Source organism: Plutella xylostella, chromosome 5, assembly GCF_932276165.1.
Source record: "Plutella xylostella chromosome 5, ilPluXylo3.1, whole genome shotgun sequence".
Classification (NCBI taxonomy): domain Eukaryota; kingdom Metazoa; phylum Arthropoda; class Insecta; order Lepidoptera; family Plutellidae; genus Plutella; species Plutella xylostella.
In genome coordinates, this window is record NC_063985.1 from 1130322 (window position 1) to 1151065 (window position 20744).

Genomic DNA, 20744 nt, shown 5'->3' on the forward strand with positions numbered 1-20744 from the left:
AAAAGAACGCTCCCATCTAATGAAGTCCACGCTCCGTCCTACTCCTGCTCAAATTCAAGATCCCGAAAGCTTTCAGTCTGAGCTTTGCGACCGCCTGATATGTTTAGAGAATTGCGTTACAGTTGACGATTTAAATAATAGGTTTGTGGAAACTGTCCAAGAGGTAGGATCGAAATATTTTTCGTCCCGAACCAACCGAGGACCTCAAAAACTCTCAGATGGGACTCTGAGTCTCATAAGAGAACGGAGAGAAATGAGGTTGCAGTCTTCAGTTGATATGGTTGAATACAGACGTCTAAACAGACAGATCGCCAAAGCAAGACGTTGCGATATGAGACGCTACAATTGCAAGCGCATTCAAGACGCAATTGAGCAAAACAAGGGCTCCAAAGTCTTTGCTAGAAATCGATCTGTTCGACAGACTCTGTTGACCCAACTGAAGACCGACAGTGGCAACACCGTTTCATCAGTGCCCGAAATTCTGGGAGAAATTGAGAGATTCTACGGACAGTTATACACCACAACACAAAACCCTATTACCAGCGGTGCTCACGACAGCCGAGCGCCACTCACCCGACACTATACCGAAGATATTCCGGACGTCAGTCTAGACGAGATTAGTATAGCTCTCAAACAGCTAAAAAACAACAAAGCTCCGGGAGATGATGGAATAACGACAGAACTTCTGAAAGCCGGCGGTAGACCGATTTTAATAGCACTTCGGAGGCTGTTTAATTCCGTCATACTCGAAGGCACAGGCCCGGAGGCATGGAGCAGAAGTGTAGTGACTTTGTTCTTCAAGAAAGGCAACAAAGCCCTATTGAGGAATTATAGACCCATTGCACTTCTGAGCCATGTGTACAAGCTGTTTTCGAGAGTTATTACGAATCGTCTCGAGCAAAGACTCGACGACTTCCAGCCACCCGAACAAGCCGGGTTCCGAAAAGGCTATAGTACCATAGATCATATACACACGCTTCGGCAGGTTATACAGAAGACCGAGGAGTATAATCTACCTTTATGTCTAGCGTTTGTGGACTATGAGAAAGCCTTTGATTCTATTGAGCTCTGGGCGATGCTTCAATCCCTTCAGCGGTGCCATATAGACTATCGCTATATCGAGGTGTTGAGATGTATGTACAATGCTGCCACAATGTCAGTTCGATTACACGAACATAGCACAAAACCGATCCAGTTGCAAAGGGGCGTGAGACAGGGAGATGTTATTTCTCCGAAACTGTTCACCTGTGCACTGGAAGATGTTTTTAAGCTTGTAGAGTGGAAAAGACTGGGCATTAACGTCAATGGCGAATATATCTCTCATCTACGATTTGCTGATGACATAGTTATTATGGCGGAAACGCTGGAGGAGTTGGGCGAAATGCTCACAGACCTCAATGATGCCTCTAAACAAGTTGGGCTGAAAATGAACATGGACAAGACAAAGGTCATGTCGAACGAACATGTTTCATCATCGCCCGTAACTGTAGGAGGTGTCACCATCGAAGTTGTCGATCAGTATCCCTACCTAGGACAAGTGATCCGATTAGGTAAATCCAACTTCGATAAAGAGGTAGCTCGTAGAATCCAACTCGGATGGGCAGCGTTCGGGAAATTACGACACATTCTCACCGAAAACATACCTCAGTGTCTGAAAACAAAAGTTTTCAATCAGTGCGTGTTGCCAGTGATGACTTACGGAGCCGAGACGTGGTGCTTCACCAAAGGGCTTATCCACAAGCTCAGAGTTGCTCAGCGTGCTATGGAAAGGGCTATGTTAGGCGTGTCCCTGCGAGATAGGATTCGTAATGAAGAAATCCGCAGGAGAACTAAAGTTACCGACATAGCCAAAAGGATTAGCACGCTGAAGTGGCAATGGGCTGGCCACGTAGCCCGCAGAGCCGACGACCGCTGGAGTAGAAAGGTTCTGGAGTGGAGACCCCGTGTCGGCAAACGACGTGTCGGTCGCCCCCCAACCCGTTGGTCTGATGATCTGCGGAAGGTAGCGGGAAGCCGCTGGATGCAGATGGCGGGTGACCGTTTGGGGTGGCGATCGTTAGGAGAGGCCTATGTCCAACAGTGGACTACAGAAGGCTGAGAGAGAGAGAGAGAAATTATTAGAAATTATTCCTGATGTAAAATCAATGTTTATAATTATTTTATCACGTTGTATTGGTGTTTGTCAAGAGCATTGTTAATACTTACATAAAATATCTATCATTGTAATGTACCTATTGATTCAATATTTTATTTTTATAGGGTAGTACAATACTTAGAAATAAAGTATTTTATTTTATTTAAGTATTTATTTAATCTTTATATATACTTAGCTGTTTTTGAAAGTTAATGTATTTTTGTTTTTTCTTTTTTTTTGCTGTGTGTCAAATAAATGATTTCTATTCTATTCTATTCTACTTATTAATTGTTATTAGAACGACCACCGCTTTTAACTTACCTATTGTACTATGAAAAGAGCAGTTCTAAACAGCGATAACATAAGAAATGGCGTAGTTCGTTTAAGAAAAAAATAGGTAGATACCTACATTACGAGTAAGTATAAGTGCAGGAGACAAGTCAGGCGGCAGTGGGTCAGCCGAAGAACCGATAACCGGGACATCGGGAGTAAACTATATAAATAACTAGCTGTGCCCGCGAGCTTCGCTTCGCCTTAAAAAGTTTTCCCGTGGGAATTCCGGGATAAAAAGTAGTCTATGTTTTTCCTCAGGGTCTAGACCATATGTATACCAAATTTCATTTAAATCCGTTCAGTAGTTTTGGCGTGAAAGAGTAACAGACAGACAGACAGACACAGTTACTTTCGCATTTATAATATTAGTTAGGATTAGGATATAATTGAATCTTGATTGAATTGAATTGAATTGAATTGAACAGAACATTTATAAAACTGTCCGCATTTTATTTACAGACAAACCGTTTTATGTTCAACCTAGTGACAACCATTGTACCACTGGATAAGGTCACAAATCTTTAACTGAACTAATCCTAATCCTAACTAATATTATAAATGCAAAAGTAAGTAACTGTGTCTGCCTGTCTGTGCATAGGCTACATTTTATCGCGGAAACAGCTAGTTTAAAATATGAGCTCAGTGGTACAAGAAAGACTCCATCTATTAGAAGTTCGTATTAAAATATCGTTGATACTGTGTAACATCTTATTTATGAGGCTTTACGCAGATGTTGTACGAGTAAATAGTGATCCCGAGTCTGTTCTCGCACTAGTAACTGTTACATTGTGAAGTGAAGTGGTTCACACGTTTATTTTTGAGATACAAGCGTGCGTGTATAGCAAATAATTTATATTGAAATAGATGAAAGCTTCTTCTTACAAACACTTGAGCTGAACTAGGGTTTGTTAAAATCGTGACTGAACAGCGTCTGCCGGACGTATCTTACGTACCTACAGTGGATATACGTCACTCGGGGAGTCTTCTTTCGTGCAAAAAGTCAAAGATAAATTTTATGCACATATTCATAATTTGCCGGCCAAACAATTTCGTACGACAAAGGAGGCGTAATAGACGTTTTAAAAAGCTAAATAGACTTCGGTATAATTTGTGTATACCTACCTAACATGGTATGAATATGAATAGTGCACAGTAGTGGAAGCGTCGCCGACACAGGCGCGCCGTGCAAGGCCTGAAAACAGATCATTCATTAAAAAAGTTTTTTTCTTGATGTTTTCTTTCTTGTAAATAAACACGGATTCTGTTCGGAAACATGAATATCAAGATCAAGGATAAGAAGTAAGTTTAAGTTTTCCGTTTGATTAGCTAAGTTTTCTTTTACATATTATGTATACTTACAAGAATTTACAAGCTAAATTGGTACAAAAAGGAACGTATTTTACCCGACTGCCGAACGAGGTGGGTAATGTTTTTGTGTTGGTTTTCAAGCATGTGGCTAGTAAAATGTTGGTATCCTTAAGTTCTAATCTGTGGTTTCATGGGTATCCTTGTCCTTGTTTCATCCGAGGAATACCTAAACGATCATCAGATGTTTGAAGGACAATTTAACTATCCTGTTTAATTGTTTATGTTTGGTGTTTATCAATACAAACGCTCACTGCTAGGTTCTATTACCGCCGAAGAAGAAAACCTGAGAAGAAGTAATCTACTAGAAATCACTAACGGAGGAATATTCTTCTCAGCGTGTCGGCAACAAACACTAGGTAGCCTGGTCTAAAATTTGTCACCGTGGAGAGAGGATTAACCAATCATATAAGTTTTCAGCTGACTGCTCAGGGTTCACCGGAATGCAAGCTACAGTTGATACGTCATTTAGGAATGCGAGTATATCATGAGATAGATTTTCACTACAATTTCATCCATGTTCTCAGTTCACTAATACATTGGAAGATCTTTCAAATAATTCTTACATACCTACTTAGGTATTTCCATGGTAAATTAACATCACCTGAATAAATAATCATACGTGATTGTTACCAATTTACATAATATATTGAAATGTTTTAAATTTTCAGCAAGCATAATTTTTGCAATAATATATTTTAAACATCTATTTTAGGAAAGAGGCAGCGGAGGAACAGAAAACTGTATCATATTTCAAAATAGTAAGTCTATCTACCTTAATATTTTATTTTCATTCGTAACTTCTTCACCCTAAAAATATTATCGGTTGCAGTGAATGTGACCAACCAACAGAACAGTACCTACCTATTCAAAATTTTTAAAGAGGTTCAAATTAATTTTTTCAGTAGTCTTGTACTATCTGCCTTTTTTACCCTAATTAAGTTAAGTACAACTTTTTTTTTTATTAATTTCGGTGTAAAGTGTATTTTAAAATAAAGTGTATTGTCTTACCTACGAGTATCTAGCATAGAATAGAATAGAACTTTCCATAAAAAAAATAAGTAATTAGGTAGTAATGCTATTTGCACGTTTGGAGTCTGATGCTTATTTTGCAGCCGAATTTCAAAACATTTCCCTCCCAAACTTTTAACACTAATAACCCCCCTCCAGTTCAAACACGCGACATGGTACGAGGCCCTAGCTACACTCCTCGGAGCAGCCCTCGGGTTCCTCAGCGCGGGCGGCGTCTGCATCAACCTGGTGCTGTTCGGCGAGCTCAGCACCGCCTTCGTGCAGCGGACCGCCTTCCAGCAGCAGACTTCTAGCCGCCTGCCGCTGTTGAGCTTGTTTGGGGGTGGAAGGATTTTGTGAGTACCTAACCTTGACTGGTGGCTTATCTAGCTTATTACTTTTCTAGAAGTCTGCCCAAATGCTCATACATAGGCTTGTTTGGGGGCGGAAGGATTCTGTGAGTGCCCCTCCCTGGCTGGTGGCTTATCTTAAAGCTTGCAGAATGAAACGACCGAATGGCGTAGTGGTTAGTGACCTGACTACTGAGCCGATGGTCCCGGGTTCGATTCCCGGCTGGGGCAGATATTTGTTTAAAGACAGATATTTGTACTCGGGTCTTGGGTGTTGATATTTATATTTAGTATCTATCTATCTATCTATGTATTTGTGTAGATATATCAGCTGTCCGACACCCATAACACAGGTTCTGCCTAGCTTGGGGTCGGATGGCCGTGTGTGAGATGTCCCCACATATTTATTATTATTTTATTATTAAATGATCTAAAGCTCACTAAAAAAATACGGGGAGTTACGAACCAGTTGCCGCTACACGGCTTCGTTATTGATGTAGTGATATCGCGATTCGCCATAAATACGAGGTTTTCGAAGTCGATAACAAACCCGTGTAGAGGCCGCAGTTATGATGTTGAATTTATATACGTCTTATATTTCCTACAGTGGTATCACGATACCTGCATGCATGTGTAGGTTTACCCATAACGCATTCCGTGAATAGATAAAGTAGACACAGGAGACTCTAAGGGAAAAAAAACATGAAATACAGTATATTTCGTGCAACAACTTCCACCAACACCAACCTCTCCCAACCCCAGATCCAACGCGTCCAACGCGGAGAACATGGCGGCCCTCATGGAGGACGGCGCGGCCATCGGCGTGGGCATGGCGGCCACCGTGGTCGTCTCCATGGCGCTCTGCTACCTCTCCGTGAAGCTCATCAACTGGAGCGCGTTTCGGCAGGTCAGTTAGGCCGTATGTAGGAAGAAAGCTGGAAAGTTATAGGCGCTTATCTGCGCGCGTTCTTATAATATTGTATTTTCCTGCTCGAGTTACCAGATTTCCTTATATATACAGCATTATGTGAGCTTTTCACCTGATGAGAACAGAAGTGGCATTACGGATAAGGTCGCGGCTCACATTTGTGAGGTTGTGGGTTCAAATCTTGACATGATATAATTTACGGTGAAGGAAAACATTGTGAGGAAATATTTTTATTATACTCATTCAAAAAACGGCTTTACAGTTTGCGATATTTTTAATGGATGTTAGTTTAAAGTGGTTATCTATAAAAATGTAGTCAGCATCGTTATCTATCTGCGCCTTGTCTGTCAAACTCGTATATTTTACGTTGATGCAGGTCAGTTATATTTTTAAGATGATCTCTAGCTCTAGCCTTAGAAGTTTGCAGACCCTGCTCAGGGGTAACCGGACGCACCCATATAAGTTTTTCTTTATTAAATTTGAAATAATAATAAAATACGTTACATTTTTAGGAAAAATTATGCTCTCATAAATTTTCCGTTCCTAAATAACCTTGATTTCGCAGCAAGGAAGCAATCCACAAATTGTTTCATTGCATACTTCACTTAAGATTCTATTGAACAATATTTTGAGATTCAATATAATTCTTCATAAGAGAAGAGCAATAGAGGTTAATTGATATAATTCTGTAGCCTTGAATGTATCACTTTGAGCACATGCATGAATCTTGGGTAGTATTATAGTTGCGAAGCAATTGTATGAAATTCATATCAATTGACTGGAATAGTATTATTAGTTTACATGTGGTTTACATCCTGATGTTTTAAATATCCTAAGTATAGGTATGCAAGTACCTATATGAAAAACTACTGTACGTATTTTTTCTTGTTTCTCGGATACGCTCAAGACATAAATTATATGCGGATTTTACAATGGTTCAGTTTTTAATTAGGTATGTAAATCAGGTACGGCATGAACTTAAATCCTGCTTCATAAATATACACCCAACCTGCTGCGTTTCTGCAATAAGTGGACAGCAATTCTATTCTGCCATTTTCACATGGGGCTATAATTAATCAGTATGTTGTTAATTCTAGATCAAGCGGATCCGTCTGATGTTCCTGAAGGCCATTCTCCGGCAGGACATGTCCTGGTTCGACACCGACACCAGCTTCAACCTCGCCTCCCGGATGTCCGAGTAAGTGCTAGATCATCATCAGCATCATTAGCTGAAAATATGGACATAGGGCTCTCCCATAAACACCACAATAGTACCTATGTCTTTAGCCTCTCATCAATCCACTACTGGCTGCGTGTCTGATATCATTGGTCCAGCATACATCGAGCTCATGGCTATTCAAATTCAATAAATACATAGATATAAGTAAGTCTCCAAACTCAAACTTTTACACACAACGACCAAACCTCTCACACCAGCATTCTTCCAACCCCACAGAGACATAATAAAGCTGAAAGACGGCATGGGCGAGAAGATCGGTGTAGTCGCCAACCTGGTGGGCACGGCGGTGATCAGCTTCTGCCAGGCCTTCCCGCTGGGCTGGGAGCTCACGCTGACCTGCATGAGCGTACTGCCCTTCTCTGTGGCTGCTGCTGTGGCGTTGTCTAATGTGAGTGTTTCTCCTCCGACGGTGCTGATGTTGCCTTGTCCAATGTGAGTGTTGCCATGTGGATCTTTGGATAACAGCAGCAGAAAAATATATGATAATATCGACTATCTGTCATCAACAGGCATTGTGCTCCATAAAAAACCTATATTTTACACCATATTTTAGACCCTCGTACGGCAGAAGAACCTGTGATGAACAGTTTACAGTTGTGTTGGCTATCAGCTTAGTATACCACTTTTGCAACATCCTGTTTAATTAAATTTTCGCAGATCCCATTACTGCATTAGATACGTGGTAGACACTAACCCCCTATTTGGAAAGGAGTTATTACCTGTCAGCGTAGAAACAGATGCTATATCGATTTTGAAATATAATTAGAAATTTCAATGTGGAAATATTTATTCTTTCAGTACCAAACTCGGTCTTCAACGAAAGAGATGAACGCATTCAGTAAAGCCGGGAAACAAGCTGAAGAAGTATTGAAGTCAGTGAGAACCGTCGTAGCCTTCGGAGGAGAAGATAAGGAAGTAGAAAGGTAGAAACAATATTGACAAGGCCTTAAAGATTATCAAGACAAGGCCTTGTATTTGCTTTGCTTCATTGAGTAGTAAATTGGCATCATTGTGATAACGCACTTCTAGGAATATCTGCACTATAACAATGTCTCAGGTTATAAAACGAGTCCTTGAGTAGTTAATCTTTACACATTATACAGAATTATGAAATTGTATCATTAAACTTTACGAATGCAGGTCAATGTCCGCGATATACTGCTTTACATTTTGCCTTTTGACATTGCCAAGTTTCAAATGCGTGCCTTTAGAATCGGCCAAAATATTCACAGCCCCCATAACTCCACAGATACAAGGGCCTGCTAGAACCGGCAGAGACGTACGGTTGCAAGCGAGGACTGTACAACGGGCTCGGTACCGGCTTCAACTGGCTGCTCACCTTCACCGTCAATTCCATCGGCCTCGCGTACGGCACCCGGCTGGTCATGAACGATGTACTGAAGCCGCCTGAAGAGAGGGATTATATCGTTGGAAATGTCTTTAGTGTAAGTCTTGGCCTTTGGTCTGGTGGATGTTGTGTATGGTCAGCATTGGATGACTATGGGGCAATGATGAGGGTTTATTTCGAGTGACAGAGCTGGTGTTGCGTACATTTTGGACATACATTTTCCATATTTTAATTTATTTTTAAAGAAACTCCTAGCGGAACAACGACTTAGGTTTAAAATGTTTATAATTATGTTCCTTTACTACATGTCAGGTAAATAAATCATAACAATAACATCAGTGCTTACTATTTCCAGATTCTCTTCAGCGTGTACATGGCGACTCAGTCCATAACCTTCTGCGTGCCTCACGGGGAGACCTTCGCGGCTGCCAGGGCCGCTGCTGCCAACATCTTCGACATCCTTGAGAGGGAACCAGTGATCGACAGCCTGGATACAACTGGTCTCTGTCCAAGGATGATAAGAGGAGAGATCACTATCGAGAATGTAGATTTTAGCTACCCTTCTAGACCTGACGTTAAGGTACTTGTTAGTTTTGATTTAGATAGATTAATGTATTGCAATAGTTCAAAGGTATCATCAAACAAACCGTTACTTTTGCATACAGATCCTGGAATAGTTTATGAAAGTATCGAGCCACAGTGTAGACTATTCTATTCGTAAGATAGACACAGAGAGAAGACAGCACTTTCCAGAGATATGTCACTTGTATAAGGCAATTTCTTATTTCCTTGTTTCAGATTCTCAAAGGATTCTCGTTGCATATAAAACCAGGTGAAACCGTGGCATTGGTCGGATCATCAGGATGTGGGAAGTCCACTATACTTCAACTGGTTCAAAGACTGTACGATCCTAAATCGGGAGATGTCAAGTTAGATGGGAGAAGCATCAAGTCATTAAATATACAGTGGCTACGATCCTCAATAGGTGAGAACTAAGTATGTTTTTATTTATAACCAAACCGGGGCTAGACATAGAATGGTTATTCTGAAAAGATTTTTGTTCCACGACATTATGTTGGAAGGTAGGAATTAGGATAGTTTATTTTTCCAGACTTTTGTTTTCATTATGTTATTTTGTTTTCCAGGTGTGGTTGGTCAAGAACCGGTACTATTTCACGGCACCATTTCTGAGAACATATCAATCACGGCCCCTGAAGCAACACAGGAGGAAATTCAAAGAGTTGCCGAGATCGCATACGCACATGACTTCATAATGAAGCTACCTGATGTAAGATATAATTCCAGTTACATACCATATCAGTTTAAAACAAAAAGGTTTTTATAATTTTATGACTACACATACTTATACTGTTCCTGATAATTATACTGTTCCTGAGAGTTTTCCAGTTTCATTAAAATCAGGCTATATAGATAGATGAAGTCTAGTTCATTATGATGCATGGGTTTCAGTCTACAGTCTATTGTTAGAGAAGATACAATACTACAGTAAAATTCATGAACGTTAAAAATGTTCATGCAAATTAGTTGAAAATATGTGTTCAGCCATTTCAGATAATTATTTTGAATTATAATAAGAGTAAAACAGTGTGACTCTAAGTCTGATTTATATTCAGGAAACAAACAGTCATGGATACCGATAATTATACAAACGTTAACAAAAAAGGACCTTGAGTTTCTAAACAATAGACAGATATCACATCTAGTGCACTTTCCTTACAAGCAGCTAAGTAGTATAAAATGAACTTGTATCCAAAACTATGTAACCCCCTTTGCAGGGCTACAACACGGTGATAGGCGAGCGCGGCGCGTCGCTGTCGGGCGGGCAGGCGCAGCGCGTGGCCATCGCGCGCGCGCTGCTGCGGGAGCCCGCCGTGCTGCTGCTGGACGAGGCCACGTCCGCGCTGGACCCCGCCTCCGAGCGGCGCGTGCAGGCCGCGCTGGACCGCGCCAGCCACACACGCACCACGCTCACTGTCTCACACAGGTATGTACCGCTCGCTGCTGCTGTTATACATACTACCGGTATTAAAATATAACAGCAAATAAAACATTGTAAACGGAGCGTTTACAATGTTCAAGTTTCACACAAACTAAATAAAAATCTCATTATGTTCAGATTATCAACAATCGTCAAGGCAGATCGGATTATCTGCATGGATCAAGGAGCAATTGTTGAAATGGGCACTCATGAAGAGCTGATGAATAAGAAAGGTTTGTCCATATTCATTTTAATAAGGTGTCTCGACGACATTTGTTTTGTGACAAAATGACTATACGCGTTGTTTATTTTCCAGGTGTTTATTGGAAATTGGTCACAACGGGTGTTGAAGTTAAAGAACCAGATGTAATTGAAACGGTACTCGAAGAAGAAGAGAGTGGAAATAAAACTAAAGAAGTTGAGGCATCAGCGATCAGTAGAACCGATATCAAAAGACATTCAAGTAAAAGACTACGCAGACGAGGCTCTGTTAGGAGAAGTAAGTACTTATAATTTTTTTATCACTTAATACGATAATGGCGATTGTGTATAATTTTCTAAGATGAGTTCAGTATATAATATGAAACCATTGATAAAAATAACGTAAATAATTGCAAACTATTTCAGAGTCACATGATTGGATGGCACCTAGAAACTCCATAGCGTCGGTGATATCTGAAGTACAAAGTACTTACTACGGTGAAGATGAAGTGGAAGACGATGAGGTAAGATAAAGTTTTTTTAAAAAAGATAAATGATAGTTTATGTTTAGGTTGATATATTAAAATGGAAATACTTTGCCTCAGCTTGTTAATATCTTACTCGGTAATACTTAATTTTCCAGGAAATCAAACCAGTTGGTTCTTGGGAACTGCTAAAACAAAATGGTCCTGAATGGTTGCTGATAGTGGTTGGAACGATAGCTGCCTTTCTTCAGGGAGCTTGTTTCCCCGCTATATCTGTCATTATCGGTTATGCTGTAGGGGTAAGTGACTTACAATCTCATTATATAAGATAACCGATTATGTATCTACTTCAGATTATTTTTTTTCAGAAGTCGCTCCTATATTTTATCATCTTGTTAGGCATTTTTGGCTTTAAGGGTGTAGGCTTCCTTCAGGCTATGCACTCATGTCGCTCTTGAGCTATCCCTATCCATTTGACACCAAATGTTCTCCTTATATCGTCAGGCCACGAGGATGTGTTACAAAATGTTTTATAAAATTGTAACAAATTCCAGATGTTCAACAGCTCGGACTATGACGCAGTGGTCTCGCAGTCCAACCTGCTGGTGGGTCTGTTCATTGCGGTGGCGGCAGTGGCAGCCGTGGCCATGTGTCTCCAGAGCAGCACATTCACGAGCGCCGGCCTCAAGATGACCACCCGGCTGCGGCTGCAGTACTTTAGCAGTCTGCTTAGGCAGGTGAGGACTATGACGGTGGTGATATTGTCTCTAGCAAATGTTTTCTGAAGTTGCATAACCGTTGATGTTTTTGTTGCATGTAGCCTTCAATATGCCGTAAACTCTATTAAACAGCTGGACATATTATAATCATCACAGTTGAATTAACGAACCTTGTTGATCGCTATCAGGACACGTGAGCATTATGTTTTCGGGAGCCTTTTGATGACCCTATTCACTTGCAACCCTGCCTCTAGTACAGATCAACCCACTATCTCCCTTCCCCTTCCCAGGAGATGGGCTACTACGACAAGGAGGCCAACACAGTGGGCGCACTCTGCAGCCGGCTCAGCAACGATGTGGCTGAGGTGCAGGGCGCCACCGGGCTGCGCATCGGACTCATCATGCAAGGATTCAGCTCCGTGTTCCTCGGAGCCGTCATCGGGTTCTACTATAATTGGAAGATGACGCTGGTTGGCTGCGCTTTTTTGCCGCTGGTGAGTGTTTTTGGGTAACGTGACCACCGACCAACGTACACGATATTCCTAAATTTCCTGTCTTATTCGATCAAGGGCGGATCAAGGGCTACATATTGATAATTTAAATTCCATCCTGTCGTTGCTCTGTAGGTTTGAAAGATCTTGCAGAACAATAAGAAGCATATCCCACTTCTCACAATTATGGCCTTGATCTTGATCCTGTCTTCAGCAGTGAATGGTCATCAGCAAACAACATAATCCAAATTACATCCTGTTGTAGATGGTGGGCAGTATCTGGTTCGAGGGTCGCGTGGCGCAGACCTCCGCCGAGACAGAGAGGACCCTGATGGAGTCAGCCGCCGGCATCGCCACTGAAGCCGTTGTCAGCATCAAAACTGTTCAGAGTTTGGGTACGGTAGCTTAACAAACTTTCCAATCACTTACATTTCACGTAGTACACTCTCTCAAACTACCCACTTGATACTAAGTACCACACCTGACCACACTGATCCTAGAAATTCTTGCTCAACTTCTTGTCTAACTCTGCTTTACTTGATCGTCGAACTGAAATCGTCATCATACATATTATTATTATTAAATAAAACAGTTTGCTCACCATTAAAGGAAATCTCAACATCAATAGCTGCTTTTACTTTGACGCAATCATACCAAATCAATCACTTTTTAACTAACTTTACCCATTCCCATTCCAGCCGTAGAAACTGTCTTCCTCTCCAGACTGCACGACAAGCTCACATCAGCCACGGAAGCTCTGACCATCAGCACGCGGTTCCGTGGGCTAGTGCTGGGTATGGGCATCTACGTGCCCTTCATGTCGTACGTGTGCGCCGTCGTGTACGGCGTGCACCTCGTGAGCCACGAGGGGGAGAGCTACAGCGTTGTGTTGACGTGAGTGGGAAATGTTGTGTAGTTTTTTACAATTTAAAATTTGCACTTTTTTCGATTAAATATTGAATAGTAACCAATACACATCCTTCCATGGGGAAAGACATCTGATAGAAACAAAAACTACCCTTATTCGAATTCATAAGGGTTCTGTCTGCCAGATGTTTTTCCCCGTTGAATGAGATATAAGTAACAAGATTAAAACGTGTGATGAACTCTCGGCTGTACCGATATGTCAAATAGTTTACCGGTAGTGGTTGGATGAAGAAAGCAAAGGACAAAGCACTTCAAATATGATGATAATGATAATGATGACTAGACAACTAATTTCCCAGGGTAACCCAGAGCGTGATGTACGGGGCCTACATGTTGGGTCACTCGCTAGTTTACGCTCCCAACTTCAACTCGGCCAAGGCAAGTGGGTCCCGGATCCTGTCAACCATCAACCGAGTTCCAAAGGTCAAGACCGAAGACGGAGTCAAAGATAGGAAGGACTGGGTAAGAGACTGCAAAATGTTGACATCAAAAAGTGACCTATAAAAATACATTATAATTGATTAACAGATGTTTCGATGGTTAATGATTGTGTTTTAAATAGTTGGCCCACATACCTTGAACTGAAACACATTGTGGCCAGATGCTTCAGCTTTCTCATTGAAGATTCACAAGAGACGTGTGCCAATAGATGTGTAATTTGTTTTGTGTGAATGACCTACGGCTATGTTAGATTAATTGTTTATTTGGATCTTCTTACCATTATTTTCTACTGATACATCGTGTATTAGAAATGACGCTCATACTCATTTGGATTGTTTTTGTTTTGCACCTTTTTTAGTCAGCAACTTATAACATGTAAAGAAATTCAGTAAAAAAAACAGAACTAGACAAATGCGAAGATGAAAGCAAAATATGAAGTCGAGTGAGGTCCAAGCTCAAAGTAAAAAATCCAAAATCAAAGTTCAAAAATCGTACGTTTTAGCAGGACGATATTGACTGAATCACTTTACAATGTGTATATATATAGAGTCTAGGCTAGGGCCTGACTAAGATCTGACTCCTCTCAGAGTAATAATGCTACCTAAGAGTGTTCAGCTGTTCAGGTTTCTTGGCCCCATCCTGCACAATATATTTTACCCTTAAACTCTGTCCTCCCCAGTCAGCGACCGGCAATTTCGCGCTCAAGAACGTAGAGTTCAGCTACCCGACGCGCCCTCACATCCGCGTCCTCAAGGGGCTCGACCTATCGGCGGCGGCGGGCTCCATGGTGGCGCTGGTGGGCGCCTCCGGCTGCGGCAAGAGCACCGTGCTGCAGCTGCTGCAGCGGTTCTATGACCCGGACTCTGGGACTATTGTGAGTTTTGGACGCTTATGATTATGATGGAATTTAGTGGTGGTGGACTTTTGCGAAACTTTTCGCATTCTGACCCGTAACATAATTGATAAACATCCCTTGTGACCTCAGTAAAATAATGGTATTCCAGTTTAAATAAATAAATAAGAAGGGTCGGATACACCCTTTGACCTGCCGTATCATGCTGTACGCTATACACACAGGATCTAGGTTTGCGCAAAATCCAATGCGTGCTAAAGCTAGGTCGGTGGCAGCTGCTAACTCTGTCATTCAATGCCCTACTGCTCATGTCTACAGGAGCTGGATGGTCGTGACATCCACTCGTCCCTTACCCTGTCTCGGCTGCGGCGGCAGCTGGGCGTGGTGCAGCAGCAGCCCGTGCTGCTGGAGCGCTCGCTGGCCGACAACATCGCCTACGGAGACAACTCCAGGAAGGTCTCCATGCACGAGATCGTCGCGGCTGCTAAGCAGGCCAACATACACAAGTTTATTGTCTCCTTGCCACAGGTAATCCTCAGCTGCATTGCAAATCTTAGTTACCGGTTCCGTTCATGTACCAATTAAAACAAATATTACATCGACACTAGATGGCAGCATATGACTCGCGAAACCTACATCCCAAGTCCATGTTGTTCTATACAACGCGGACTTGGGTCAAACAATTTAACTATCTAAATTCTCTCCACTGTCTTCCATTAACAATACTTCGGATATGTAATTAATTAACTTTCACATCTTTCTTTGACAATTGTAGTTCTTTTGTCTGACCTTTAAGTTTACTCCACATTTATATCCCAGGGCTACAACACAAACCTGGGCTCCGGCGGCGCGCAGCTCTCGGGCGGCCAGAAGCAGCGCGTCTGCATCGCTCGAGCGCTCATCCGCTCGCCTCGCTTACTCCTGCTCGACGAGGCGACGTCAGCGCTCGACGCGAGCAGCGAAAAAGCTGTGTCTGAAGCGCTTGAGGCCGCAGCTAAAGGACGCACTTGTATTACTATAGCACATCGACTGTCGACCATAAGAGATGCTGATCTGATTTGCGTTGTTCATAAAGGTTTGTTACAAATTTTAATGGCTTTTAAACTCTTTTTATTAGTTTTTATTAGATTTCGTGTTAATATAAATAGGTTTTGCAAGGCACTTTTCGAAATTCTACACTTTGTGCTACTTTTTAAATACCGTAAACATTAGGTACATAAATCTTTTATAATTTTCAGGAGCAATCGTTGAAAAGGGAACACATGCTGAACTCATAAACCTGCAGGGGCTGTACTGGAAGATGAACCAAGGACAAAATACTACCCACTAAGATAATAAACGCTTTACAAAATTTGTAATTCGGTAAATAAGTGCATTTTAAGTTTAATATATTTTAATTGTTGTTTATTGTTTACCAAAGCTAGTAAGTATTACTTATAAGTAGATATAATAAAGTTAATAAATAAGTAACTAAGTAGGTACATCTGTTTTAATAAACATTGTCGTTTTATCCAAATTTTCGTCTGAGAAATTACCGATAATTGATTGAAATTAATAACAAACTACCTAGTAGCTATCTATACTAAAGCAAAAATATTCCTACTCGTAACTTTCATGACGCTGACAAATGCACAATAAAGAATACAATGATACAACATAAAATAATGAATGTGGTTGCAAACTACGACCGTGCTTCTATCTAAATTAGTATACAGTCTCCCTTATCATGAGTGTTTACAGAGCCAGAGGTCCTTGACATTGGTCTTGTAAACTTATGTCTGAGAATAGTACATAATATAATACTGTAAACCAAATTATAATTACGAGAATAAATCGAGATGTCACAAAAAGTGTTTTACACTCAAAGCTCATGCATAGAACTACAGCTGATCGTGTATGTGCTCCTTGGAAGGTACTGATATACTGATGATGATAAAGACATAAACAAAACAAAGCAAAAACACAAACTCTGAGCTAAGCAAGATTTGCATATACGATACGTCTAGAAGATATAAATAAATTGGGAGGCCATCTAGAACTTAGGCATAGCTCTACTTAGGTATTTGCTAACAATTTTAGCATCCCAAAGTACCAACACGCTTATCAACAAACTACATGCGTGTATATTTAACTCCGATCAATTATATTGATTAGGTGAATCAATAAATACATAGTTTACTTTAAAGGAGTCAAAGTTTATCACATTATGTATTGACATAACTCCGCCTACGCCTGCAGTTGTTCTGAGAGTGTGGACTGGCTCGGACACAATGGAAGTGGCAATAAGAATTATACTATATATATTTTGTGTAGTGTTATGTCACGGGTAAGTTGCAGAAGTATCATCCTTGCTGCTTTTCTCTACGATGTTTAATCTTGCCTTAATGATTTTCAACCCTCGATCAGCTTATCCCTATGTTCCCTTTAAAAAGGATTCTATTGAACCTTCTTCCCTAGTTGTTATCTTCGACCAAGTTCAAATTCCGACAATTGCGTTTTGTACTTTATACACTTATTCATTTCCAGTGATTTTAGTTTGTTTCTTTAATTTATTAAAAAAACTTAAAAGTCGTGTTTTTTTAATCTAAGGAATGTACAATTTCCAGGGGCACTTTAGCAGAAAAACTATGTTTCCCGAAGAACTTTCTGTTCGGTGTCTCTACATCGGCCTTCCAGATTGAAGGAGCTTGGAACTATTCAGGTGAAATTATGATTCAAATTATATTATTTCACAATTTACCTTATGGATGAAAATTTACCCATCGAATGCCGCGAAAGTAGAAAGATCCGCCAGGCTTACAAAATGCTTGTGAATGAGTATCTAACGGATACACACAGCCTAAACCACTGATCACAGAGACCTGAAACTTGGATAGCATTTTCTTAGCAATAATCATTTCAAAGACAACATCAACATCGAAGAAATCATCATCATCACCATCCACAGACAAAGGCGAGAGCATCTGGGACCGCTACACGCACCAGCACCCGGAGCGCGTATTCGACCACACCAACGCGGACGTCGCCGCCGACTCCTTCCACCACCTCCGAGAAGACATCAAGCTTCTGAAGGAGCTCGGAGTGCAGTACTACCGGTTCTCTATAGCCTGGTCAAGGGTCTTGCCTACTGGGTTCAGCAAGTAAGTTGGGGTGCGGTTGAGGCATTTTCCCGGTTAAATAAATGAAGCGTTAAAAGCAGACAGAAGGATCATCAATTCTGAGATATTGAGTAAAAAAGAATACATGAAAAACACAGTGTCCAAGTTCTTTCTATTACTTAGTTATAATTATTTCACTAGTTTTGCTCATGTCTCGCAGTTTTAACGTAGTACCTAGTTATTCGTAAAGAAATACTGCTGCCCAAACCATAGCTTAATGTTTACAAAAGTATTGAACCTTTCCAGTGTAGTCAGCGCAGATGGAGTGAAGTACTACAACACGCTGATCGACGAGCTGATCGCCGCCGGCATCAAGCCGCTGGTCACGATGTACCACTACGACCTGCCGCAGAGCCTGCAGGACCTCGGCGGCTGGACCAACCCGGCTGTCGCTGACTACTTCAAGGATTATGCCAGGGTGAGATTTCTGATACAATGTAGGTATATACTTATCCATAGAACTATTGCCAATGTCAACAACGTATAGCCTAAAGTCAAAAAGCGACCTTTTAGCCAAATTAATGGCAAAATCTATTGCCTCACATTTCTCAATCAAAATCGAGCATATATTGCCGTTCCATACTTTAAATTAATGTATTGACTTGCAAAGGTTCTTTGTATCATTATATCAATAGTTAACTTAACGAGTTTCTTTTTATACTTACCTTAGGTGCTGTTCAACACATTCGGTGACCGCGTCGAGGGTTGGATCACGTTCAATGAGCCGTACACCTTCTGTCTCTCCGGCTATGGCGGTAACGATGCTCCGGGAATGCAATCCAGCGGCTTCGAGACCTACCTGTGCGGACACAACATCCTGCGAGCCCACGCCATGACTTACCATCTTTACCACAATGAGATGGATGCTAGAGGTAAGAAACATGACCGTAAAAGCGATATAATAAGATGATAAGAAATAATGGCATGGATAGTAGAGAGAGCTTTTAAACTAAGAGAAATATGCAAGCACTTTAGATTCAGAAATAATCCATGCTACTGTACTTTATATATGCATCTGCAAACCGTCACCAAATCACGTTTTTCAGGTTTCATCACAATCACCTTAGATATGTCATGGATGGAAGCAGCAACAAAAGACGACGAAGACGCGGCCGAGAGAGCCAGACAATTTATTGTAAGTAACCAAAACATTTCTTCAGTATTATTTGAGTCTGTCTAGATATTATAAGTATCTAGTGCAGCATCTAATACATACTAACATCACCACTTACTCAGGCTGATAAGGATTCGCGATTTTTCTATAATGATTTTTAATTCTTTCAGTTCGGTTGGTTTGCACACCCAATCTTATCCAAGGAAGGAGACTACCCTCCAGTTATGCGCCAGCGAATCGACGAATTGTCCAGGAAACAAAACTTCCCTCGCTCACGTCTGCCAGTCTTCACTCCCGAAGAAGTCAAATCTCTCAAAGGAACCGTTGAAATTATTGGCCTAAACACTTACAGTGCATACTTGGTCTCTGAAGGTCATTCCAAGGTGGACAAAACTCCATCTTTCCAGAACGACATGAATGTCTCCTTGAGACAGGATCCTACGTGGCCCAGAAGTAACTCTTCCTGGTTGAGAGTAAGTTCTATGACAGCTAACCTACACTAATTACTAATTTAATTTCTGTAACTACCTGATGGCGTGATAATAGTTTATAAAATAATGATTGATATCGCTAGAGCAGATCACAACAACATATTTCTTCTTCCAGGATGTTCCCTGGGGTTTCCGTAAGATCCTGAACTGGATTAAGGAGACCTACAACAACCCCCCAATAGTCGTCACAGAGAATGGTGTCTCCACTGTGCCAGGCCTGAAGGATGTTTCCAGAGTGTCATACATTGATGGTCACCTCAGGGCTCTGCACGCTGCCATTGTAGAAGACAAAGTAGATGTTCGCGGGTACACCTACTGGAGTCTTATTGACAACTTTGAATGGATGCGAGGGTTTTCGTGAGTATATTTATCTGGTCTTTCTATCATCACAATACTTGTACTCAAATGCCCTGTTTTTTTTTAATTTATCTGGTCTTTCTATGCCCTGTTTTAGTATCAATTAAATGGTAATGCTCTTCAGTAGAACCTAAGTAGCAGTTCATCATTGTACTGAAATGATTTTAAGGAAAGGATCAAATTTCCAATGTTTCAGAGAGCGTTTCGGTCTATACGAAGTAGACTACGCGTCAGCTAACAAGCGGCGGACCCCACGCCTGTCAGCCGCTTACTACAGCAACGTGGCCAGGACTAGTTGTCTCCCCACGCCCCAAGCCGTCACCTGGCTGAGGAACCACTTGCAATAGCTTCTAGGGATACAGTCATGGTGATTTTGGAACTGCAATTTACTTAGATGATACTCAGTCAATAGTGGAGAACAAGATCAGGTCGTATTTTAAGAGAAGAAGTAAGTATCGAAATATCTTCGGAAAAAGAAATCCATCATTGGTGTGTGATGGAAAAATATGCAAATTTTATTTATTCTATATAGGTATTTAGTGACTTTAAGCGATGTTACGTCCCTTGTACAATGTACAGAGCGTAGGCTAATACTATTCATGTAATAAAAATATTAACATTCGTGTATCAAAGTTATATGGATGTGATGTATTATAAAGAGAGATGGTAAAGTACCTAGAGGTATTTTTTGTTTAGGATGGATTTAATAAAACTATTTAATAAACAATTGAAACATTTATTTCCAACAAAACAGGCGACAAACTCTGTCTCCATAATATCATAAGTACCTTTGAAGGAA

General features: G+C 41.0%; 2 protein-coding genes across 2 annotated transcripts; both read left to right on the forward strand.

Moving 5' to 3' along the window:
• Positions 1–3359: 3359 nt before the first annotated feature.
• Positions 3360–16160, forward strand: LOC105383461 (multidrug resistance protein homolog 49). Its single transcript, XM_048633438.1, has 25 exons — positions 3360–3766; positions 4548–4593; positions 5003–5199; positions 5956–6100; positions 7219–7319; positions 7578–7749; positions 8160–8284; positions 8611–8806; positions 9065–9289; positions 9508–9694; positions 9855–9997; positions 10506–10714; positions 10847–10941; positions 11025–11207; positions 11336–11433; positions 11553–11693; positions 11949–12131; positions 12404–12607; positions 12870–12999; positions 13303–13498; positions 13831–13993; positions 14652–14846; positions 15144–15353; positions 15645–15900; positions 16064–16160. Exons 1-25 carry the CDS (start codon positions 3741–3743, stop codon positions 16153–16155), a joined length of 3918 nt encoding a protein of 1305 aa, XP_048489395.1. The 5' UTR covers positions 3360–3740; the 3' UTR covers positions 16156–16160.
• A 503-nt stretch (positions 16161–16663) lies between these two features.
• Positions 16664–20672, forward strand: LOC105394106 (myrosinase 1). The gene is made up of 9 exons (XM_048633180.1): positions 16664–16737; positions 17432–17526; positions 17773–17965; positions 18230–18401; positions 18654–18855; positions 19030–19118; positions 19268–19570; positions 19704–19945; positions 20142–20672. Exons 1-9 carry the CDS (start codon positions 16664–16666, stop codon positions 20290–20292), a joined length of 1521 nt encoding a protein of 506 aa, XP_048489137.1. The 3' UTR covers positions 20293–20672.
• The last annotated feature ends 72 nt before the right edge of the window (positions 20673–20744 follow it).

Excerpts from the sequence above, each read along its gene's own strand:
- LOC105383461 (XM_048633438.1), top strand. The coding sequence starts at position 3,741 with ATGAATATCAAGATCAAGGATAAGAA. Across the intron at positions 11,434-11,552 it reads ATGAAGTGGAAGACGATGAG|GAAATCAAACCAGTTGGTTC; the intron begins GTAAGATAAAGT and ends TTAATTTTCCAG. Across the intron at positions 11,694-11,948 it reads TTATCGGTTATGCTGTAGGG|ATGTTCAACAGCTCGGACTA; the intron begins GTAAGTGACTTA and ends AACAAATTCCAG.
- LOC105394106 (XM_048633180.1), top strand. The coding sequence starts at position 16,664 with ATGTCACAAAAAGTGTTTTACACTCAAAGCTCATGCATAGAACTACAG. Across the intron at positions 16,738-17,431 it reads GTGTATGTGCTCCTTGGAAG|GGGCACTTTAGCAGAAAAAC; the intron begins GTACTGATATAC and ends TACAATTTCCAG. Across the intron at positions 18,402-18,653 it reads ACTTCAAGGATTATGCCAGG|GTGCTGTTCAACACATTCGG; the intron begins GTGAGATTTCTG and ends TACTTACCTTAG.